General features: G+C 36.6%; 1 protein-coding gene and 1 long non-coding RNA gene across 5 annotated transcripts in view; both read left to right on the top strand.

Annotated features, from left to right (window-relative positions):
• The first annotated feature begins 1,071 nt into the window (after positions 1–1,071).
• LOC129421125 (uncharacterized) lies at positions 1,072–5,292 on the top strand. 3 transcript variants are annotated; one of them, XR_012368101.1, is made up of 6 exons: positions 1,072–1,278; positions 2,569–2,656; positions 2,732–2,839; positions 2,929–3,023; positions 4,416–4,557; positions 4,678–5,292. It is a non-coding gene; the product is annotated as an uncharacterized lncRNA (long non-coding RNA). The 3 variants fall into 3 exon arrangements; XR_012368100.1 differs by lacking the exon at positions 1,072–1,278 and having other exon boundaries at positions 1,711–2,656; XR_012368102.1 differs by lacking the exon at positions 1,072–1,278 and having other exon boundaries at positions 1,711–2,656; positions 4,412–4,557.
• Positions 5,293–18,799: 13,507 nt separating this feature from the next.
• LOC129426018 (matrix metalloproteinase-16) overlaps positions 18,800–25,856 on the top strand; it is an 88,363-nt gene continuing 81,306 nt past the window's right edge. Inside the window, exon 1 of one of the 2 annotated variants that reach the window (XM_073864270.1) lies at positions 18,800–19,251. In XM_073864270.1, coding sequence (XP_073720371.1) covers positions 19,138–19,251 — 114 coding nt within the window. In that variant the 5' untranslated portion in view covers positions 18,800–19,137. The remainder of the gene's footprint in view (positions 19,252–25,856) is intronic. The other variant, XM_073864271.1, reaches the window with a different exon arrangement.

Here is a 25,856-nt window from a genome sequence, read left to right as displayed (position 1 = left end):
CGTGTTCCTTAAATGTCAGTCTAAATATATATGTTGCAGTGATGGCTCATGACTGCTCAACCGAGGGGCGCTAATTCAAAATGTGTCATGTGTGTGGTTCCTTTTTCAAAATGGGTGTTCTGCGCCTCAAGAGATCCTGTGTGCATCACGTGTTTTGTCAAAATAAGTGCCTGCTGCACACGCATCAAAACCGTTTATGATAAAAGAGACGCTCACGTTCACAAAATTACACGCAAGACACTCCCTTAACAGTAAACTTTGATTGTGCATGAGATTATGCGAGTATCTGGCAAACGCGAGCGTCTCTTTTATCATAAACCCTTTAGACGCATCTGCAGCAGGCACTTTGACAAGACACGTGATGCACACAGGATCTCTCGAGGCGCAGAATGCATATTTTGAAAAAAGGAACCACACACACATGACGGGCTACATACAGGTTGTGAAAAACTACGCATCGAGCGCCCTCAAAAAAAAGTCACCGTCCGCCACTGATATTGGCGCTGTACTTGAAGTCCTTTAACCCTTGTATTGTGTTCGATTTTTGTGACGATTTTGATGGAGCGGGTCAAATTGACCCGCATTGGATTCAATGCAATTCCTTAAATATCACATTATGAAAAACAAGAAGGTATTAGGTATGAGCAAAACCATTTTAGTATCAGTCTTTGTCACACATTACAAACAATTAAAATTAAAAAGTATGCTTTTAAAAAAAATGTATTTAACCACAATTTTTGTTTGTTTTAACAAATGTTGCACAAAAACTGTTGCAACATTTAAGATTTTAAATTTTAATTCAACATGTTTTTTTTTAACATACCTATGTTTAAGACATCCTAAATGAACAATTTAAAATTGCTGTGAAATGAAATGAAGCTTTTCTTTTTCTAAATAGGCTCATCTTTTGTTCTTGAGGATCATTGTACAAATTCAAAAAATCACTATTTACATGATGTGCACACATCAAGCATGTGCGTTCTGACTTCTTGCATTTTACACAAATGGTTCTTATTTTGGTGTCATGTTTTATGCACAGCAAAACCACCAGTGTTGATTTTACAGAGTTCGCTACTCTAGAGTGGTCAGGTGTGAGTTGTAGTGTTCGTTTATAATTTATCATCACTCACAGTGTCAGAAACTTCCACAAGGGGGTGTTGCTTGCCAGTGTTCCAATAATAACGTTTGCGGGGAGTTAAGATTCACGCCACGCCCCTTCTTTCTGAAGCGGGAAAGTCAGTTACTCAGCATCGACCGACCTGGACTCACGTTACTGAGGTAAGCCAAATAAGTTAAATATGATGGTGATAAATGTATAATAAACTGCAAATAATCCGTGTAGGTTTGTTAAATCGTGAATATTTTGGTGGGTGACCACAAGGAAATCTTTAAAATTGAACTGAACTGAATTTCAATTTGTAATTGGCTGACGTTGTTTAATTGGTTTAACGTTACCTCATGACGGTGCAGTTTTGTTTAAATAATGCAATGAGTTCAATTTTTGAGTGATTTTGGACAAATATAACGTTAACCAATTATTATTATTAAGAGACTAACGTTATTAAATGTGCTTTCTTAATTTTGTATTGAGGTAACTTACACTACAATTTGTCTAACATTACATAATTAATAAAAATCTATAATTCTGTATGTGCTCGACGTATTTGCAAAACAACGCAAAAATAGCTAGTTAATTTTGTATTTGCGGGTACATTTAAACAGTTAAGTTAGTGCAGTTCTTTTACGTTCAGGGTGGTGGTTTCAGATTATGGTGTGAGTCAAGCAATGTGGGCAAAGAAACATGATGCAATGCAGGTGTTTGTGATATTCAACCTTTATCACTAACTCCTTAATTGTACATTTGTCACAATATCTTCATTTTAGACTGTTAATAAATTAGACTTTGGGGGTTATTTTCGCTGTTTAAATGTAATTAAATTGTGAATGTCAGTTATTTCTGCTTGTTACACGCGGTGTGGTAAATGGCTGCGTCATTCACTTCGTGAGAGAAAATGATTTGCACGTTTTTTCGCCTAATGTAACTTGTCTTAAAATGTAGCATTTTAAATGTGTGCTGCTTCTTTCAGAGTTCACACACGAGTATGTCTGCACTTTGAAGGGAGTAGGGCATAGGGACGGTGACTAACGATTGGAATTCGCCCTAATAGTGACGGATAGCTGGAATTAGATTTGATTGGTTGAACCGCGTTCAAAGCTGTTCACGCGCGTCTGATCTACGTATGACGACGCATGACCACGCGCGATTTGAATGCACAACTTTACAGAAGGTAGAAAATTAAGAAATCGCACGTAAGCGCGTTAAGGTCTTTAAAGGTGCATTTATGGAAATACATTAAAAGAACACTCATCATCAATGTACTAAAACCTGTCCTGAATAGTTTTTGTTAACCAAGTCACTCACCTAAGCCACAGTTTTTTTATTGCATATATTTTTGTTAAATTACTTTATAATAAGATGCAATAACTTTATGAAAAACATTTTCATATTTAATGTTATAGTACATTTTGTTTGATAATACAAAGTTTTTTATTCAATCACTATTTCAGGTTTGGAACATGCTGCTGAAGTTGGTTATCAGGGCTCCAGGAAATATATCAAACTGCAGGATTGATTTATTTTTGCTCATTAGTGAAGGTGATTTTTTTTCACTGTTCATTTATTTGTTGCTTCCTTACATATATATAAAATGCAATTTGTGTTTTGTCATAGGTGGTAAGCTAAACTGACTGTGGACTAATGTATGCATTGTTGATGACACTGAAATCGAGGAAGACATTCTACAAGATGTGCTGCTTACAGTTAGAGGACAAAATGAAGGTACAGTGTGATGATTATCTTTGTTTTATAAAACTAATTTAGGTTTATTTTTCAGTTTTTGTGTGTTTGTCATGAATTTTTGTCACCAGATGCAACAAGCAGCTTCTGCCACTGTCATTTACCATCTGAACTTGACCAAAGTCGTTCCAAGAAATCTAAGACAACAGATGACTCCATGACCGAGGTAAAAGAATACACATAGTATTTTCACTATGCATAATTAAATGTGTGTGAAGAAGTAACAAGCAAACATTTGTTGTGTTTTGGAAGATGGTCATTTGTGCCATTAAGCAGAATAGTGGAAGTCCTAGTCAACATTTTTGTTGCACATATTGGTAAATGCACTTCATTATTTTAATTTAATTTGTCAAAATACATGCTTTCATAAATTATGACTTTCAAAATCTATATTCATTTGTCAAATTGAAATGTGTCTGTCATCTTATGTATTAGAGGTCGACCGATATGGCTTTTTCTCTGGCCGATGCCGATGTTTAGAAATCAGGACAGCCGATATGTTTGGCTGATTTTCTACATGTACATAATAATCAAAATGTTCTCATCATTAGCAGATATTTTAAATGTAAAAATGTCACTATTTAAGTCAAAGTATTTAAAAAAATTATGACTGGTCTTTCTGAAGAGTTTTACAACCTCCTCTGCACCATGCATTTATCAGACACAGATATTACCTGACACTCTGCTGTCATCTTTGATCAGTTTTTTTCCATGACTTTTATTGCTTTGTAGGATAAAATCCTTATATGGTAGACCTGATAAATAATTTATTCATCATAAAGTTAACATAGTAAATGTCTATGTTTTTTAGTTGAGACTGTTATTTAGGGCAAATCTTTCTAAACACATTTACATTATCATTTCTGAGGCGCTATAAGTGACTGATTGTGCTGACAGTGACGTCTTGTTCCGCCATCGTTTACTAAAGTTGTTTGTGAACAAGGCACGGCTGCACACACACGGGAGCTATCTGCTTGCAGCAAGAGGCAGCGTCACGAGTTCTAAAACAACGCTTAGGTGCCCGCAGATGCGCCTGTCTATTATTCGGCCTAATTTTGCAGCAAAATCGGCCAAAGCCGATTTTTAAAAATATGCCAAAAATCGGTCAACCTCTATTATGTATTGTACATAGAGCTGGGTATTGGCAAGGGCCTCCCGATACGATACGTATCACGATACAATGCGTTGCATGTTGTGATACATTGCAATACTTTTTCTTTTTTTATCAAAAATGTAAAAAAAATAGAACTGAACACCTGCAGCTCTTTGAAAGCTGCAGGTGTTTTTACATTTTCTGCCATTTTCTCACTCCTTCTAACTACTGAGAAATTGGCCGTATATGGCAGAAAACTGGACAGTGACAACTACAGCAGCGGCAGAGGAGGTCGTTTGACGCACACAGAAGAATTTGATTGGTTTTAAAATATCAATAGTAGCGATCGAAATATCGATACACTTTCGATACAGCCAACTATCACGATAGTTAGCTGTATCGATATTTTTGCACAGCCCTAATTGTACAGTATTGTGACATGTCTGTTTATGTTGTTTAAGGAAGACTCCTACAAGGAACCAGTGAGAGCATAGACTGTGGTAGTGACATGGCAACACTGCCTTTACTGCTCCATCTCCTTCCACCATCACCTCAACGGAATCAGTGCATCAGATTTGCAGTGAGCCGGCTTGTGGTGTATCATAAGGTAAGTAGGAGAGCCTGCTTTCTAAATCTGTCTCTGTGGCTCTGTACTTCTAATGATTTTCTCAATGTTATGCAGATGTATAGGTCTAATATAATAACTGTTGTTCTTTATCTTTTATAGTCTTGTACCAGCCTTGAAGAACATCTTCAGCAACGAGTAGGATGACAACCGTACCTTACTGCGGTTAGCAGGATCTGCGGCCAGATTTGAGAACTTTGACGTGGCTTTTGATAAGAATCTCACCCCGTCAGTCGGAAGGCTCCCTTTTATTAGCATTTGACTTTGTTTTTAATGTAATGTATGATGATGGACTCCTTTACTTTAACTAATTTAATCAAACAACAGTTTACATGTTGGGAAAACTAGAGATTGAGAGCTGAGAGCAAACTTTTTTTAACTAGCTGTAACTAGTATCTCATTTACGGTTTCAGCATGCATTTTATCCTTTCCCAAATTTCTAATTAATATGTGCTGAAGAAAATTGTGATTACTTTTGTGATGTATTGTTTTACAGAATGTTTAGTGAAAGATTTGCTGTGATTTGCCCTAGATGTGTGTCAGACATGGATTTTAAAACACTTTTCCAGTTTTGTTTAAACTCCTTGGCAAAATTGAAAGGACTGTATACATAACCACTCTCTGAAAATTTTGAAAAAGTTCACAAGTGAAACTTTATTTTTTTATAAATATTTAATAATGTCAAATAAATTTGTTAAATAAATTTGTGGTCAATAACTTTGCTTAATTTAATTCTTGTTGTCATTAATAATCAAAGATGTATGATGAAGTACTATTTTCAGTGTTCAAGTAACTCTCTATCAGTGTTTTAATATTGACTCTACTTAAGTGTAATTAACTCTAATGGGTGTTTAAAAGGCAGTGTTTGGAGTTAATTCTTTAACACTATCAGAGTAAAATGATCAACACCAAGGTGGAGTAAAATCTTTAACACTAGTTGGAGTGTTATTTTAACTCTGGGCAGTGAGAATTATATAAACACTGGTATAGTGTTGAAATCAACTCTCATAGAGTTAAATTAACACTGGTGGTTTTGCTGTGTGGGGCACAGCTGGCATCACCTGTATTCACCTCTGGATTTTCTGTGGGTCTGAATTCATCAGCTTTACATAGTATTTCATATACATTGAAAATAGAAATGATAGTTCACATTTACTTTTCTGTGTCTGAGGAAGTCTTTATCAGTACTAAAAAAGAGTGAGGAAAAGCTCACTTTTCCCTGTCCAGGGTAGTAAAACACCAAAATATACGCAATAAATGTATTTAATTTGTGTCTATACAGTTGCCTTTGAACAAAGAAATATGGGTCAAATTGACCCGCGGACATCAAAATCGTACCAAAAATCATTATTTGTGCTAAAAAAACCCACTTCAAAACACATCAGTGTATCCTAACTTTGCATGCATGTTCATGGCCCTAAATGAGAAAAAGTGACAAAATTTCTGGAAGAAAACTGTAACTTAAGTAGTATTTCATATAAATTGTTAATAGAAATCATAACTCACTTTTACCATCTGTGTCTGTAAAAGTCTTTTTCAGTACTCAAAATAGTGAGGAGAAGCATTTTTACCCCCATTTCAGGATAGTAAAACACCAACATAACAACAAACACTAAAAATATATATTTAATTTAGGTCTATACAATTGCTTTGGAGCAAAACAAAATGCGGGTCAAATTGACCCGCGAACCTCAAAATCGTTACAAAATTATTTTGGTACACTTCAAAACTTATCAGCATGTCTAAACTTTGCATGCATGTTCATGGCCATAAATAAGAAAAAGTCACAACATTTCAAGAATAAAATCACAGGTTAACTGGTTTATCTGACAGCTTAAAAATCAAAACGGGTCAAATTGACCCGGAACATAATATGAGGGTTAAGGTAATTATAAAATTGTATGCATTTAGTTATCTATCTATCTTGCCTTTGAATGTAAGATGTAACAATGTCCTTTGTGTCAGTGTTGTGTAAAAAACGGGGTGGTAATATGTTCATATAACCTCTGCTCTGATTTATGGGGTCAAACTGACTGGTGTGATATAATCCTAAAATAATCCTGTACACAGTAAAATACATGAAATTAAACAATGCGTAAATCTCCATTTTCTTAAATAGTAATGTGGGAGTAATTTACAACACTGTTCTTCGCTCCTTAGATGCGAACGGTCAAGCTCAGAATCAGAACTAGGTCAGGCTGACACACATTTACTTCTAAGAAACGTTCATTTCCCTAATCACTGCTAACAGAGTTCTTGTAATAATCCTGCTGAGTTTGATTGAGTTGAATACGGGTGGATTTTGAAATGTAAACATTAAACCTGGCATGTGAATTATTGATCAGCGAGAATTGATTTCACAAGCACAGCGTCAGACTGTCCATCACGCATTCCCTGCCTTGATTTCTTCCCTGCTCAGATCAGATTTCATAAACACACAACACTGTAAAATGACATCGGATGTGATTTACAAGACTGGATATTGCAGTGAAATGTTTATTTACTGTAGCTGTAAACAAACAAGCTTACTCCACTTATTAAAAGCCTGAGTTTGCAGATGTAGGCTGTTGAGACTTTAGGCCACTTTAAATGCTTTAATCTCTAATCATTCAGCACTTTAATAAAAAGGGCACTTTCAAACACTTTGATAGTTTTGTACATACAGTAAGCCAATACAAATTATTCTTACAGATTTATGTGAAACAACATACAGATACAAATAATTAAAGATACATTTAATTATTTTGTGCAATAGAAACTGGGGCTCCAACACAAGGTTTTTCTTTGAATTGCACAACAGCAATATTTAAAGGAACAGTATGTAAGAAATTTATATCAATTAATCATAAAATGGCCCTGATATGTCACTAGACATTAAGAAATCATTTTCATTTAAAATACTTAAATCACTGACAAAAGTGGTCTGGCCAGGATATTGTCATTTAAAAATGGAGTTTCAGCCCTCAACTGATGTTTATGTTGTCATTTTGTATATTGGCCACTAGCTGTGTGATTGCAGTACCAGTTTTAGCCACAATCCTACATACTGTTCCTTTAATATATAAAGAATTTAAGATTTTTATTTTATTTTATTTTATTTTATTTTATTTTATTTTATTTTATTTTATTTTATTTTATTTTATTTTATTTTATTTTATTTTATTTTATTTTATTTTATTTTATTTTAACTACTTAAAGGGACACTTCACTTTTTTGAAATTATGCTCATTTTCCAGCTTTGGAATCCATTCAGCTGATCTCCGGGTCTGGTGCTAGCACTTTTAGCATAGTTTAGCACAATCCATTGAATCTGATTAGACCATTAGCATCGCGCCTAAAAAAATATCCAAAGAGTTTTGATATTTTCCTATTTAAAACTTGACTCTTCTGTGGTTGCATCGTGTGCTGGGACCGACGGAGAAGTAGAAGTTGCGATTTTCTAGGCAGATATGGTTAGGAACTATACTCTCATTCTGGCGTAATAATCAAGGACGTTGCTGCCGTAACATGGCTGCAGGAGGCGCAATGATATATACAGCAGCCGAAAATAGTCCCCTGCCATTGAAAGTTACTAAGGGGACTATTTTCAGCTGCTGCTTAATATCATTGCTAGTAATGAAAATGAAATCTAGAAATAATAATAATTTAGTAGCCAACATCTCAGAATGCCGAAGGCGAGAACTGAATGTTTACATTTATGCATTAAGCAGGGGGCTCTTGTCTAAAGCGAGTACAAATTTCTACATTTTTATCCGTATGCATGTTCCCTCGGAATCGAACCAACTACTTTTTTCATTGCTAATGCTCTACCAAGTAAACTCCAGAAACACTGTACTTTATCTTTTGTATAACACAGACATAGTCATTCACCTGGTCTGCAGATAATATCTCTGTCACCTGTTTTCAATGGCTCTGATTTAACATTTGGATTGATGAAATGAGAGAACTTAACATTTCCGTCAAACCAGCCTTGGCACTTCCAGCAGGCTCTTGAGAGGCCCGGGGACAGTGAGTCTCATTCACCTCATTACCCCAGCAGGAGGGCTTCTTTCCCAGTCCATCCCCCATTGCAGATGGTGTAGAAGACGTCAGCTTCCGAAACTCTGACCGTTCATCTTTTAACGTCTGCCATCATGACAACAAGCCACGCTGTTTCACAGACATATGCACAATGCATTCAAACCCGCACATATGGATTCTCACTTACCTGAATACACTTACCTGAATGCAACATCGTACGAACGCTGGTTCCTCCGCGGATGACAGGCGTGAAGTACTGTAGCCGATTCTTTGAAAGATGTTGCATGTGACCTCGCTTGCACATTTTGATCACATTATGTAAATATCGTGTTTGCCATGCTATTGTGGACATGTTAGCTGGCATTAAATGATATCTAAACCCCAGCTGCCTTCTGGAGCCTTTCTGTCACCGCAGCTGGACACTGAACCAGACAATAATAAAAAAGCGCTTTCATAACACCAGCCAATTTAAACTGGAGGCTGCAGTGTATTTTCAAGCAGGACAGGGATGTTATCGGGTACACTGGTGTTTACGGCAGTCTAACTGGAGCCGTGAGTGAGTTCTGGCTTTCGGAGACGTCTGTAGGCCTTGACCCCAGTTTGACATCGTGATCACTGACTGTATTTTATAACTGTCAGCAAGTCTGTGTGCCATTGCTGAATTAAGCTCCATCCAAATAACAGGGGTTTGACCTGAAAAAAAAACTTTTATTGCTCATAGTACTGGGGATTTAAAACCCATAAATGTAAGTATTCAACTTTTGTGCGTAACACATCCTGCATTGTTTTGCTATGAAGACCAGCGATGCTTATAGGCCACATTTACATAGCGATTTCGAAGTGACTCAATTACGATTCTTTTCTCTCATGTGGCACAGATCGGAAATAACAGATGAACATGTAAGAAGGAAAAAACGCATAGATTCTGATATTCATAGATTGGTTTCAGGCCTCATTCATACGTGGAAATAATCGGATACATGCATACGCAATGTAAGCGGCCAAATCGGATATTCCCATATCAAGATGTCGTACATTATTAATAAAGCGACATCAACTCATGGTGAGTACACACTGCATGATTTTAGCTATTTTCAGTCGCCAACAGGTTTTGGGGAAATCACAGACAAATGCCTGAAAAGAATCAGATACAGGCAACAAATCGGAATTGGGCATCTAGATTTGCAGTGTAAATCCAACCTTATATTTGTTTACCCAAAGCGACTTACAAATTAGAAAGCATTTAAAATATTGATACATTTTTATAAACCATCCTGGGAAGTTAGCTTCAGACTAGTTCCCTCATCAAAAAGTCAATGGGAGTTTTAAATCGTTTTAAAAGTTTTAAAAAAACTTTAAAGGGATACTCCACTTTTTTTGATTTTCCAGCTCCCCAAGGGTTAAACATTTGATTTTTAATGTTTTGGAAACCATTCAGCTAATCTTTGGTCTGGCGGTACCACTTTTAGCTTAGCTTAGCATAATCCATTGAATCTGATTAGACCATTAGCATTGCGCAAAAAAATTACCAAAAAGTTTGAATATTTTTCCTATTTAAAATTTGACTCTTCTGTAGTTAAATCGTGTACTAAGACCAACGGAAAATTAAAAGTTGCGATTTTCTAGGCAGATATGACTAGAAACTATACTCTCATTCTGGTGTAATAATCAAGGACTTTGCTGCTGTATGGCTGCAGCAGGCACAATTATATTACGCATAGCCCGAAAATAGTCCCATTGGTTACTTTCAATAGCAGGGCACTATTTTCAGGCTTTATAATTTTCCGTCGGTGTTAGTACACAATGTAACTACAGAAAAGTTTTAAATAGGAAAAATATCAAAACTCTTTATTATGCTAAGCTACACTCTAAAAAAAAAAGGTTCCTTGAGGTTCTATATAGAACCGTGGGGTTCTATACTTGGCCAATAGAACCTTTTACCAAAAAACGGGTTCCATATAGAACCCTTGGAAGGCAAAGAACCATTTTTATTAAAATGGTTCTATAATTCACGTTTTGTGACTGAAGTGTAAACTAAAGATTACACAATAATTGCAGACCTACACAACTCATTTACAAACCTACACAACTCATTCACAAACCTTTTTGTGTCAATAGGTTGTGGTCAAATAAAGAGAGAGTCAACAAATAGGCTACTAATATTTAGTGTACACTGTAAAAAATCCAACTAATGAAATGTTGGATGGGCAAAAATATATAACCAATTGTTTTGCTTGAGCTAGTTGAGAAGATCTGTGTTTAAAATATTAAATGAATGAATGGTTATTTTCAAATCCAGTCAAAATTCAGAATGGCTAGTGTTGACTAAACTAATTAAGACAAATCTGGTAAATATGTGGACTTATGACAGCTATGTTTCCTGACAACAAAATGCTCATAATATTACTGTTATTTGGTCACAAAATGTAATTGTAAGAGTTGTTCATGCGTGAATGTATGTGCTTAAAGTTTAAATATGCGGTCGGTTAATAAAGATAGCGTCTATTTAAAAATGTGCTCGGACACTTTCGGACGTAGATGAGCTCCATACAAGCTCCATAAAATCACAGACACTTAAGCGCTCACACCCCGCCCAGCGCAGCCTCTCCTCGGCAAGCCCATCAGAAATCGACTGCTGGCTCTGATATCTCTGTGGCGTTTAAACATGTGATTTAATTCATTTTAATTTCTCATACTTAACAATGAAAGGGTTATGTTTTAAATCATATTTTAGGATTGCACTTAATTGATATTGCTGTTGAGTGATGTTTCATATCTTTTACATTTGTTATAACCGGACTGCATACGAATTTGAACTTCAGAGCTGAAGGAGCGGGTGGAGAAATAGTCCCAATATCATAACAATCTTAAATAAAACTTCTAAATATGCCCGTGTGTGTACCCGTGTGCGCGCGCGCGTGCGCGCGACCCGCTCGCGCGCGCGTGTGTATGTACAGTATGTGCGTGAGTTTTTAATTTAAAATGTCTTAACTTAACTCGGAAGGATCTGAATCACAGGTCATTTCATCTGAGATCATTCCGCATGTAACAGCCCGGAATCACTCACTGTTTCCCACAACGACACAAGTCATCAGCCGTTTCCTCAAGGTCACGTCAGGTAAGTGTTTGTAAATAAATGTTAATTTTAGACTATATTAATTGGCAAATACGCAAATACTCGACGTTTTTGTAAACATATAAGTTATATAAAGGTGTGTTATGTTATGTGACCGACTTAAAGTGTGTGTTATTAGGTATGTTGCTAAAATTTTCAAAATGGTTAAATGCTAAAACGAGTTGTTCAGATAGAAAGAGCTTGAAAAAAGCTTTTAAATTAGACCAATATCATGTATATGGGTTAAAGAATAAGAAAATACTGGCCATTTGAAACTCGAAAATCATCACTTTATTTGGTCCCATGTTTTCCATTAAAATTCAAGAAAATGTGTGACCGAATCATGAAAATTATGAAGTTTTTAGCTATAACTTTTTAAATCGTTAAGATATTGACCTGAATCTTTCAGGATAAGCTGTTTGATATATCCTCTACATATTCCAATTCTGAAAAGTCAGATATATAAAAAAACAAACCACTAATTACACCAAATAACACTCTTTATTCAGTCTATATATACAGATATCATCTACATGGCTATACGGCTGCGTCCCATTCTTTACCATTCAAGCAGATTTTGGTAGAGGTAAAACCACCTTTGGTAGTCGGTCAAATTTCTTAAAATTTCGTTCACTTGTAGTTTAGCAATTAAACTAAATGTCTTTACAATTTCAAGAATGTCTTTACTCAACTTCAGCAAAAACAACGACTATTTTTCAAACAACCGACTTTGGCGAGCTTGCACGGCCAGTGGTTAAACATGAAAGGTTGTGACTGAAAACGAGAAGGTACCTATGCTTCTTCCGGTGGTGTTAACAATAAAAACTCAGAAATTTCGCCATCAACAAACCAACAGAAGCATTATTTTCAACAGCACCGCGCGCCGCCTGAGAAAATCTTGAGTTTCGCTGAGTGGAACCAAAACGTCAGCCGCGACAGCGGAGTTAGCAACATACCTAGTGTTATGTTATTTGTCCGAGTTAAAGTGGAGCTAACGTTATTTTAGTTAAGATTACCGGACAGGGTTTAGGACTCCGTCTTAATTATAATTGGGACATTTTTACAAACAAACCTTATAAAATACAATACTGGCGTGCATTTTGAGACAAAACAATAGCACTCATATGTTAACAGATGTCAGTATTTTAGTCAGTGATAAGTTCTGTCCGAGAAAACCGCCCAATAGTGTTTAACGTTAATTCAATTACGTGTGATGTCTGAGGGAAATTTGGCAATTTTAGGGTATACAATCTTTCACCGTCAAGCTTTATTATATTAAACATGTTATTTATGTATGTATGTATGTGTGTTTAAATTCCTATGTTTATTAAACCAGAGCGGTGATGATGTGGAGAAGGCAGACCAGACCACCACCATACGCGAAGATGAGGCTCGAGGCGTGACAGTTATTTTTTCAAACTGAGGAGTTCGGACTCCGGACCGGCATTTCTGCTTGTTTGTACCCTGAGATAAGTAAACTTTCTACATTTATGAACCGATATTACTGAAATATTTAGTATAATTAGTTAATATTTATTTTGTTAGAGTAGGTCTTGTGCTAAATAGTGATACTAGAAGCTACATTTATAATATTTACCTCAGTTAAAAAATACTGCTGGTAACGTTAAAGGACTGACGGGCTTCGTCAACCGTCAGTTATAAAAGCTCTGTTAAATACATTTTGTTCCTGGTTTTAATGAATTACGTTACAGTCCTGCTTTATTTCTTTGTCATTTTAAATTAAATTGCCAAGCACAATAAGACAGCTGTGTTGTAAGGAGACGAAATTCGAGATAAAATGGCCCCAAACATCATCAGGAGTGCAAAAGAAGGAAGTAAAAAACATCTCTACGCCAATCTCATTGGAGAGGAAACCACAGAAGGTGCTTGTTCTTTGTCCAGTGTAAAGTAGCCTTATTTGCATAGTCAATGTAAAGGTTCTAGCACCTATAAATTGTATAAGTGAAAATATGAAAATAATGTTAGTATAAACTTTTTCCTTGCCATTGAAGAGTAAACTTGTTAATAAGGGGACGCTGGCTGAGAAAGAGTTAAAGTTTACCCACAAATTAAAATTGCCGTCACTTTCTTCAGCAGAACACAACAGAAGAAATTTTGAAAAAGTATGGTAATCGAACAACAATGGTGCCCATTGACCTGCATTGGTTTTGTGTCCATTAAATTGCTAGCAGAGTTGTTCGGTTACAGACATTCTTCAAAATCTTTTTTGTGTTAGTGTTCTGCTGAAGAAAGAAAGCTGTGAACATTTGAAATAACGAGTGAGTGAATGAGTTTTCTTTTTTGAGTAAAATGTCCCTGTAATTGATATCTGTACCTAATGTACAATAATTTGTATCTTTGTAGGTCTGGTGAGGAATGCTGCACTTATGTTATTGCAAGCATTATTTCAAGAAAATCCCAGCTTCCTTGACTGTGTAAATAGTGTAAGTATAGTCTTCTGTAATTTAGTTAGCATTTGAGGCACTTTATTTAAAGTAACATTCAATGTAAATATAAAAATATTACTCTGTTTACCCTTAAATAGCATACAGCTCCACATCAATTATTATGAGTCTTGTTTTTTCGTGAGTGTCCCTTGCCTAGTTGTCATACTTTATTTGTGTTATTATGGGATAATTTTAAGTCTATTTGATGGCTTCTGTTAATTGGTAAAAAGCACTTAAAAGGTGAAATGTTTGTTTTACAGGAACCCAAAGGTCCCACACCAACCATAGTGTTCAACGGCTCTCCTGATCTTCTCAAATCTGAAAGTATCAACTTTATAATGGACAATGTGAACTTAATATGTGGAAGACATTGACATCACAGGCTGTGGAATGACTGTGTCACAGGTCGGAGAAGCGAACCGCCCCTGTCGCGGATCACGCTCCTCCTAGTTCCACCTCGAGGAGGTCCCAAAGCACCCCAATGACCAGACAAACCAGAGATAAGTAAAATATAGAAATAGAAACTTTATTTAAATTATTTAAAGCTAAAGTGGGGAATGGGAAAGGGAATGTAAAAATCTCGCTTCTCGCCCTCAGGGGGAGTATTACGGGGCCAGGGACGTTGGAGGGGTTTCCACGTGACTACAGCTGGAACACCGCTACAGAGCGTATCTGGGTGGGTTGGGCACACACCATCGCGGCGGCCCCTGATGGCATCCACAAAGGTCCAAGACGCTCCTAAGGTGAGTACAGACGACAAGGACACAGCACAACACTTCAAGAAAGCTTTGTGTATTTCCGTTTCAAGAGGTTCTTACTTGACTGTTGAACAGTGTTTCTTCTCTCTCCACAGCTCCTAGCCGTAGCAGAACTACGTATTTCAGCACCCGAAGGACTAACAACCCAGCCGGCATCTGCAGCGTATATCCAACGCGATCAAACTTCACTCTGACAAGTAACTTCCTATACACAACCACGCCGTCCTTTCGCCCGGACCAGCCCCGCACTCTTTCCGCCCGCTACCTAGCGGTCGCCGGATCAGCAGAGCCTGCGGACTCTTCGGAGGCTGGTCTTCGTTGTGCTGCCCAAGGCGGAAGTTGACTCGCCCGAAAATCGACCCTTCCAGTAACTTCTACCTTCTCTCTTTATATCCTCCTCCACTCACACAGCTGTGCCTTGTTTCAGCGAGTGCGGGGATTCCCGGGGAACCCGGAAGTGCCGGTATCTGTACACACCGGGCCGGGCGAAACCTCTTCACTCTCCTTTTGGTTCCGCCCCGCATAGTCACTTCGTGACAACTGTTTGCTTTTTTTTTCTCCTCAATGTTCAATACCCTTTTGCCATTAAGCACACAGTGACTTTAATTTATAAAATATATGCTGAAGTTTTAATACCTGTACAAAACAAATGTACAATCAACTTGTGTAAATTGTCATTCTATTTAATAGATTGTTCATGAATTGTCTTTAAATGCATTGTGATTTCGGTAACACTTTACAATAAAGTTCATTAGTTAACATTAGTTAATGTATTAACTAACTTGAACAAACCATAAGCAATACATTTGTTACAGAATTTATTCATCTTTGTTAATGTTAGTTAATAACAATTTAAGCTTTAATTGCTTGTTCATGTTAGTTCAGAGTGCATTAACTAATGTTAACAAGATTTAAATAAAGTAATTGTTGAAATTAACATTAACAAAGGTTAATAAAGGCTGTATAAGTGCAGTTCATTATTAGTTTATGTTAACTAATGAACCTTATTGTAAAGTATTACCGTGATTTCTTTTCATAATTTCAGACACATGTAAAAGTTACTAAAAATTAGTACTGCATATACTGTACAGTATCTATGCGCAAGGGAAATAACTTGATTTTTTTTTTTATGTATAGTGTAATTAAGAGTTTATCTGTTTAATACAGAGATGTTTTTATATATATATATAATTTATATATAAACGTATGTATGTTTATTAAAAAGTGAAAATGCTTAATGGAAATAATTAAATAACTAAATGGTTGAATGTAATGAGACATTTTAAATGTAAACTAAAGTTTTGCTGTCTAATACAGAATAAAGAGATGTGATTTTAAGTAATTTTTATAGATTTATATTTCTGTATAATACAATTAATAAATAGTAAACTTTTATAATTTTCTAGATCGGTTATAATTTCTTATCAATAATAAATTACTCATAATAATAAAGAACCTTTAATGGTTCTAAATAGAACCATCTGACTTTGATTCAAAGAACCATTTGGGGTTCTTTTTAATGAACCCATTAAAGTGGTTCTATATTGAACCATTTGGGGGTTCCATATATGAAGCGGGTGATAGAACCATTTCTGGTTCGATATGGAACCATTTTTTTTAAGAGTGTATGCTAAAAGCGGTACAGCCAAACCCAGAGATCAGCTGACTGGATTCCAAAACGGTAAAAATCAAATGTTTAACTCTAGGGGAGCTGGAAAAGTGGTGGTATTATGGATGTGTTTTATGTTGTAGAACAAAATGTGAAAATATCTTGAGCTCGTTTTTACAAGTGTCTTGCATTTCACCAAAACCTTATTAAAAAAAAACCTTTGACCCCGGGACGAGAGAACATAAATTGAGTGCTAAATTGAGTTTTGCTCACAAAAATGCATCATCGCTCTATATAATGCATCTCTCTATATAGCAATGAACTAAAAATCACTCAGATTACCGTAGTACCACAGAGTAATGCCATGGTGAACATCCATAACCTAGCACAGGCATCAATCACTATATTCTAAAAATGTGTAGACCTTGGTTTAGATTGTATAAAAGCCGGAAGATCCACAGCTATCTGTGCAAATAAAACTGATAAAGGCTCAACAAATGAAGAAATTGGATGGAGAAATAAAGATAAAAATGGTCAAAGAGTGTCGCTACAGCCGAAACGGAGGACGTGATGCATGATCGGTTGCCTGGAGCAATGGCCAAATGCTTTACCCACAAATTTGAAGCTTCTGAGGTCTGTTCATAGCATTTTTGGCTGGTCTGTGAAGGAAGCAGAAGGAGCGTTTCAAACCCTCCAGCCAAATGTGAGGGTTCAGCATCGGGACCAGATGCAATTATGACATTATATACAGAGGGAAGGTTAGATAGGGCAGGAACAGAGTCTTCTATCTAAAGTAATGAGTACAAAGAAAACAAACGATGGACAGATAAAGAAAATAAAGGAAAGATAGACAGATGGTTACTGAAATGAGTCTAAGCGCTGTAGTAGTCATTATTACGTGTCAATGGTAAATGCCAGGTTTGAAATCACAGCACCTGCTCTGTTCTTCTTCTCTAACACAATGTTTTTTACTTTACCTCAAATGATCTTCTCAATGGGACCATTTTGATAAGCACCTGTCATGTGCATCCCTACTGGCCAATCTCCACCCAATTGTTTGACAGAAATGTGATGCTTACCGCGATAGTCATTGGCAGAGAGTTGTGTATTTATCCACAGCAAACACTTAATCACTAGCAGAACCAAAGTTTCCCTTTAAGCACATAATTTTATATTGTAAATAGAAAAGACAAATGGTGAATTATGCACTGTAGTTTAATACTTAGGATAAGAGTTTTACCATAAGTGTGTGCTAAAGTAAAAGTGATGCTTGACTTGGCCAGCAGCAGCACTGTGTTCTGGTTTAAGAGCTGTCACTGGTCAGTGGCAGGCCGCCATCTTTCCTGCGGTCAGTGACGTTTAAGATTAACGGCTGGAGTTTCACAGATGTTAGTGCTGCATTTTCATCTCGTCTGACTGTTTAAAGTGCATAGCTGATTCCCTGCAGCCTCATGCAAATTGAAACCTCATTAGACGGTCGGGCCGTACTCCCTGCACTGTGCTTTCTTTCCATCACATTTGCCTGTGAGTTGGAAATCATTGATCTGATACTTAATCTGTTTTGCTTTTCGTGCATCAATGTGCATATTCACACTGAATAATGAAATGGCCTTATTCTAACGTTTTCTCAATTAAGCAAATTTGTAAAAATGTAGCATACAAACGTTTGTATTCTTCAATTTTAATTACAGAATTAAGTAAATACACACAGTTAAAAGTGGCTTAATTTATGTCTTTGTATAGATGTGCTTTTGGTTTTATATCTTGTAGAGATGATCAACATTTCTGCCCTCTAGTGGACATGCGCGTTTCACTGCGTCTCAAAATAGACACGAGATGTAAACATTTCAAACAAACAAAGATACAGTATACATTAAAATGAAGAAAAAAAATCAATAATAATAAATATCAGTAACCCCCATTCCTCCTTAAAAAAACATAGCAATAAAAATGCATAAAGTCTATATAAATATTTATCTTAACAAATATTTGGTGTTGTTGCAACTGTTGTTGTCATTTATTAACGTTACACTGTGGTCTTTATTCCTCCAGATTATATATCAATATATCATTTTATATATATCAGAAAGCATCACTTATCAAATTACTTATTAAAATATAAGATACCATTTTTTAACAAATATATAAAAAATAAATAAGTGAGAAAAAAACACAGATATGAGATCATAATAATTACAGTGTGTTGTGGTGTTGGGTTCGCGTGACGTCGGTCTCCGTGTGTTCTCCGCTGAGGTGGGATTCAGAGCGGAGCGCAGCGCGCATGCGCAGACACGAGAGGTACGGTTGAAAACTCGCAGTCCATCGCGCCGAGCACGAGAGGAGCAGCACAACTAAATGTGACTTATCCGAGCATCATCACATCCGCGTCTCCGGGAGACAAAGACAAGCTCGAAAGGAGAAAACGCCGCGACCAGAGCCTCCCGGAGTTAGCACGAGACCGTTATATCTCAACAACATCTCGCGACGTGTCGACTGTTTGTCTGCCTCTAATGTTTGCGACCAGCTGAGACGAGGGGGATTTATTCCTTCTTTTGGTCATTTGCTTTTTGTTGACCGTTCATAAGAACAGCCAAAAACCAATAAATACGGGTCATGATGGTCTGGTTAACATTGCATAATAGGAAAGGGTTGAATTGCTTGTGCGCGCAGTTCTTGCTGTGGATTGTATGTGCTGTGGACGGTGAGGAACAGCAGTTCAGTGTGGAGGTAAGACATCCTGAGAAGATGCTCAGATGATGATGATGATGATGATGTCCTTTACATCTATAATAACAAACCATGCGCTGGATTGAGCCGTCTTGCATGAGCACGAATGCAATTCAACCTTTGGGTATCTAATAATGCAACCCACCCAATAACAAAGCAAAGTTTATCAAATTCACATCTATACAGCATGCAGTAAGAATGGCTTTCGTGTTATTTCTCACACTTTGTTGTGGTCTATCTTACATATGACTCATACAGTGCTTGATTTATAGCAAAAATTGAACCCATGGGAAGGGTCTGTGTTATTGTGTTAAAAATAAAGGTGCAACGGGTTCTTCATATAGTGACAGAAGAACCATTGACTTTCAGTCAAGGTTCTTAAATAATAACTTCATTCTTACTTGTTATGCTCTGTTGAACATTTTTATCCACCACAATGAGCCATTTGTGCAATAGAAAGGTTCTTTGGATGTTAAAGGTCCTTTATGGAACCATACAGCCCAACAAAGAACCCTTAAGAAACCATTATTTTTACAGTGTACAGTAAAGTTTGTGTTATTATATCACACAGAATTCACTTATTATGTAAAGACTTTGTGCGTTTCATTGCTGTCAGAACTGAAGGTACAAAAGTTGCCACTGAGATGGAAAGGTCCTAATATGTACCTTTGGTACTAAAATGCACCCTCAAAGGTGTACCGCCCAGCTTTTGTACCTTTATTTTTGAGAGTGCATGTTTATAACATGAGGTTTGATATCTATGGCCACTCCAAAAGAACTTAATTAGTACAAACATGGTGAAATTCATGTTGACTTATTGCAGCACAATAAGTGTGTCAGTACTGTTATTTGTTTGGTAGAGAAAAAGAGGTTGAGATTTCCCAGTTTATATGCTTCCATAATTCTAGTCCAAAAACCTGTATGCTCTTTTTTTCTGCTCCTCCGGACACACGCACACACACACTGTGATGTTGGGTTTGTTGTATTGGCACCATCTGATTCATGAGAGGGCGGAATAAATCAACTCGACATGACTTGATATCCGGCCAGTAACCGAAGAAGTCAGCCTGTCATTACAGCCTAAATATTGTAGCAGTAAAGTTTGCTTTTACAGTTCGACGTTGCAAGATTTTTTTAATGAAACGCAGTAACATTTCATGCAAAGAAATCCTTTCAAAGCGGCTCTGTCTTTGAAATGTGCCAGCGCTATAAAGTCTGCTGCGAATTTACAGTTGGTCGAAAGTTGCGCTCATGCGACACAGCTGTTTGTGTTATTTGGGATAGGGAATACTGTAATCAGGGCAGCGTTTCGCTTTTTGGCTTATAATGAATTAAACACTCGATGATGATGTGTAGAGGCAGACCGCTTGTTTATGAGTTTGACAGCTGTGTCAGATGTTCATACGCCTTTAACATACGTGCTAAAGAAAAGGCTTGCTTGAAACTCCTTTCATTCTGACAGCGGTTATTATTTTCGGTCTTTTGGAGAATTGCTCCTATACAGACATTTTAAGATTAGAGGTTTTCTCAGGACAGCCACAACGAACTACAGTAGTAGGTACTTTAAAGTCCCCAGTCACCATGTCTTTAAGCGTTCCTTCGTAAAAATGTCTGTTTTGAAACGACTTTGATTATATAATTAGATTATATAAATGAAATCGAGCAAAATCGGTCACCTTTCCACTATAGACAAACTTGGCAGAAAACGAAAAAGTTAATTCAATAAATACGAGCGTAACAAACCTGTGTATGAATTATTGTTCAGTCTGTTGGGGTAAAAGATCATACAGTAGTTGTACCGAATGCCCTGGTGTTATAAATGGACATTTATTGCAACAGTTTTGCTCATATGCTGGGTTGGAATTGCAGATGCAGAAAGGTTTATATCAGTAACATCCCGTACACCTACATTGGGATTCGTAGAGACAGGATGAGTGTGCCTTTATAAATTAGAGTATAGTTCTAGCCAGTGTTGGGTAACTGATTACTAAGTAATTAGTTACTGTAATTTAATTACTTTTTTCTTGAAAAAGTAAAGTAAGGGATTACTGTTATTTTTCAAGTGATTTGATTACAGTTACTTTTGATGTAATTAACAAAAATACTGTGTATGGACTGCAAAACAATTATATATATATATATATATATATATATATATATATATATATATATATCAGCAGTAAGGGGGCGTGTCTATTAACCTACATCGTTGACTGGGTTGCATATGTGTGGGGCGGGTCAATTAAAAGAAGGTCCAGATTCTATTGGTGTAGGGGCGTGTTTGTTTAAGAGATTTTAAATATCAACATGGCTTTCAGAGATCACGCACTGCGCCTTTAAAATTGATGTTTTGTCTGTATCTTTCTCACTTTAAATCAACCCAGTCTCCAGGAGTTGCGTATAAATAGGACAAAGTGTGAAAATCGTGCAATACATACGACAAATTCCACTTTGTCGCGCATATGATACGCCAGTTTTTCCCATTCACTTAAACGGCACATCTTTTTTGTTGTTTTATTTATTGGTTTCTCAATTTTTTTAGGGTTTAGGGTTAAAACAACTTTTTGTTATATAAAATTGACATCCTAACCCAAACCCCATCTTTAACCCCAACTCCAAGCGACCATTGCTTAAATATAGACAAAACATAGAGCAACCTGTATATTAAAGAACCTCCTTAAGCAAATCTGAAATCTAACCCTATAAACCTAAGGGAAAACTGTTTAAAAATCAGAAAAAAATTGAGAAACAAATAAATGAAATGAAAAAAAGATGCGCCGTTTGGGTGAATGGGAGGGACTGACGTGTGGTGTGCGCCCCGGGGTGGAGTTTGGCGTGTGTATTGCACGATTTTCACACTTCGTGCTATTTATACGCATCTACATGAGACTGGGTATAGCTTTAAATACTTTGGTGAGTTAATAAGAATAATGATAACACTCTAGTGTAGTTTACAATTCTTACTTTTAACTAGTTGGTTATTAGCATTAATAATATTACAGGGATTTTGGCAGTTTATTAATACTTAAAATGCACATATTAATGCCTGATTCTGCAAAACCTTATTCTACATCCTTATCCCTACAGACGGTTTCATCGGACGCACGTGCGGTGACGCAATATGCGTCTGGTCCGAACTTTACTTCTGGTTTCAGTTTTTTTTTTAATGGTCTGACTAGTTGCTAAACTGAACTCTTACACAAATACCTCGTCAAACAAAACAAATGTACCTGTTTCCTAGGTAATCTATGTGTTGTTTATTTTGCTTGTTATATAAATAAACTACTTTTAAAGTACATTGTTATTGTTTATTCTTAGCGGAGTTTACCAGAAGTTAAGTGTGGACCACGAAAGCTGCTTGTTTATGTTGTTACTGCTGAAACGGTCTATACTTAAACATTAATTACGACTTTATTGAGGCAAAAGTAGATAATAGTTCGTTAATAGCAAGAATGGGACCTTAAAAAGTATGACCAATTTGTCCAATTGGACAATATACCTTTATATGATTTATTTGAGCCATTTCAAGCCTATCTTTGTATGATTTACTTAATAGTATTTGGAAAGTAATAAGTAATTAAATACTTTTTGGAGCGAGTAATTTGTACAGTAATTACATGATTGAAGGTGTAATTAGTAACTAGTAATTAAGTACTTTTTTTTGAGTAACTTACCCAACACTGGTTCTAGCTATGTTGACAGTTTAACCAAAATAAGTCTTGTTTTTAATGGCCCACTGACATTTGACCTGCTCACGAGGGCTGAGGTCAGAAGCTGATTGGTCAGTGGAGCAGAGGATCACTTTTACTTCCTGTCATCTCACTGCTTCTGTACGTTGGTTCAACATGATTAGCATTGTTTCGGCACAATAGGCCTAGTAGTGTTTTTTGTGCTGCAATCTTTTTCAGATCAAATATTCAATGTGAAGAGAGCATGCATAGTGTCTCTCTCTTTCTTTCTTTCTTTCTCTCTCTCTCTCTTTTTCTTCCCCTTGTGTGTTTGGGAGAAAGACATTATTAATAGCGTGTGACAGATGGACAAAAGAAGAATTTAACTAGTGTGCAGCGGAGGCAGCGAGGTGTGTTATAAAAGAAACCATTGACGAACTATTTGGTCTTTCAGAGTGCCAAATTATTAAGAGCTGACAATGGACATGTAATCTTTTCTTGGCAGTTCCCACTTTATATTCTGTATGTATTTCTCTCTGGAGGTCTTTACGAGCCTTTCAGCTAAAGAATGGTCGTCCAGATTCAGCGAGAGGAGTTATCTCCCGAAGACACAACTGATTTATTCTTTAATTAAAAGAAAGATTTATTAAGTGGAAAAAGTTGTATTAATATAAATCGTTCAGATTACTGGAGTGTTATTTTATTCCTCGTACGGATTTAAGCGATTATGTCTTGCGAATGTATGCGCAGAAGTTATAAAATAGCACAGTTGCGTCAGAGCAGTCGATGTGAATGGTTTGTCATGGCTTTCAGACAAAGAAAGCGCATTTAAGAATGACACGTTTGACTCGCATAACATGATGTGTGCGTGTGTGGAGTCAAATAGAGTTCAGCCTCTGTTTTTCATACTTTTAATAGGGTTGGGTACCGAACTTGGTAAAAGCACAGAACAAATTACGTAGTTACTACAGAGTAAAGATTCACATAAAATCAATCTGTACCAAATTTTGTGATGTCACCCCTGCAACTTGTTTATACACAGCAAACAGGGCAATGGGCTGCGTCGTCACAAATGTTTATCATTTTCAGATGATTTTATTCCTTGGCAATTTAACTTTTCCCCGTCATCGTTTTTTTAAAAAAAGTTGCCAGCCAGCGCTAATATTTTTCATGATTTTCACAAAAGTTTAATGACTTCAAGAAAATATTTCTCTTAAATATATAAACATACAATATGTCAAATGAAAGAACAGACCCTCAGCTTTAAAAAAAAGGGCAGTGTTTCCCAACCCTGGTCCTCGGGCACCCCCTCCCAGAAAGTTTTAGATGTCTCCTTATTTAACACACCTGATTTAACTCATCAGCTTGTTAGGGACACATGTTTACCATTTTGGAAGGAGGCTGATGAGTCAAATCAGGTGTTTTAAATAAGGAGACATCTAAAACTTTCTGGGAGGGGGTGCCCGAGGACCAGGATTGGGAAACACTGCCCTAGGGCAATACTTCTGGGTTTTATAAGTTGCGGAAGTGCGGCACCTGGTGGATAATAGTGGTATTGTGGAAAGCCGGAAATACTCATCATTGGCAGGGACGCGTTTTCTCTTAATTGACGAGATACTTTGAAAGAGTTCAATATTTAAGCACAAGACGGTGTGTAACCGATCTAAATTAGCTACTCATGCGCTGTTTGATGAGTCTTGTTTGCGTGCAAATCCGAAAAGCCACATCTAAAGACAAGCACGCGAATGCTAATGTAGTTCATGTTTTCTTGTGCTTGAACGGACATATTTACACATAATGATCTAAAAATCATTAGTAATTATCATTGTAAAGTCTTTTACGCTATCTCTCAAGTGAATATAAGTAGTTGAGAAATAAAATATTAGAATATATAATCAAATAAAATACAGTATTTTGGATCCGCGCACTCTTAAAGTTGCAATATAGACCTGATGCTTGTTGTTTAATGTTAATCATAAAATGGAAAACGAACGAAATATTTCACTTGAATAAGTAACTTTTGTAGCTTTAATAAAGAATAATCTATGTTTGTATTGTACACTACATTTAAGACTTGCAGAAATATAAAAGCACTAAAAATGTACCACGGGTACCGTTACCGAATTTTGGGTACCGATACGGGTACCGGCTAAAATGTGAACGGTATCAAAATCTAAAGCTAGAAGTGTAGTTTAGTTTTTAAGCATACAAGATTATTGTAACCACATGTACTTTCTACGTGTAGGTCACGCATGCATGGGCGTACACGAGAATGTAGTGTGTAGCCCAAGAGATGCATTGCATTTTGTCGGAATGCACATCCGTCAAACGTCTGTGTACACGCATAAGTCAAATAAACTATGCTTTGCATGGCTGTGCATTTCACCGTGCACATACATTGGCGTACACTAACTAACTAAGACAGATCGTTCGTTTAAAAAATGAGACACCACTCGATTACCGTTTGCGTCATCTTCCCTTGCCGCTAATTGGCTAAACAGACAAGCGTTGACATAAACAAAGATGCCGCCGTCTCAGGTTGTGGTATCGATTGCCTGAGCTGAGCTCAACAAATAGCGCATAACTTAAATATTACAATTAAAACCGCATTTTATTAAAAGTATCATAAAACATGAGTGTCATAATATAATCTCAATTAAACTGCTGAAAATAACGTTACTTTTATTTGTGCGACTTCTTGACAGTTCGACATGGAGCCATAAAACATCTCGATGCCGGCTCTGCTGAGAAATTCCTACGTTAACATTAACCCCTCTCTTTCAAGTGTGGTCCTTATCACACTTCGCTATGTATCCCTACGCCTTGGCTCTAGCCCTTGATCAAACTGAGAATTGAGACGCCACTTCGCCTCACATGAATGCGCAAAACCGAGGGGTAAGGGCAAGGGGTAAGACAGAGAAATCAGACGCACCCTAA

Source organism: Misgurnus anguillicaudatus, chromosome 25 (assembly GCF_027580225.2).
Source record: "Misgurnus anguillicaudatus chromosome 25, ASM2758022v2, whole genome shotgun sequence".
Taxonomy (NCBI): domain Eukaryota; kingdom Metazoa; phylum Chordata; class Actinopteri; order Cypriniformes; family Cobitidae; genus Misgurnus; species Misgurnus anguillicaudatus.
The sequence above is the reverse complement of the archived record's forward strand: the minus strand, read 5'-3'. Positions and strand labels throughout refer to the sequence as shown.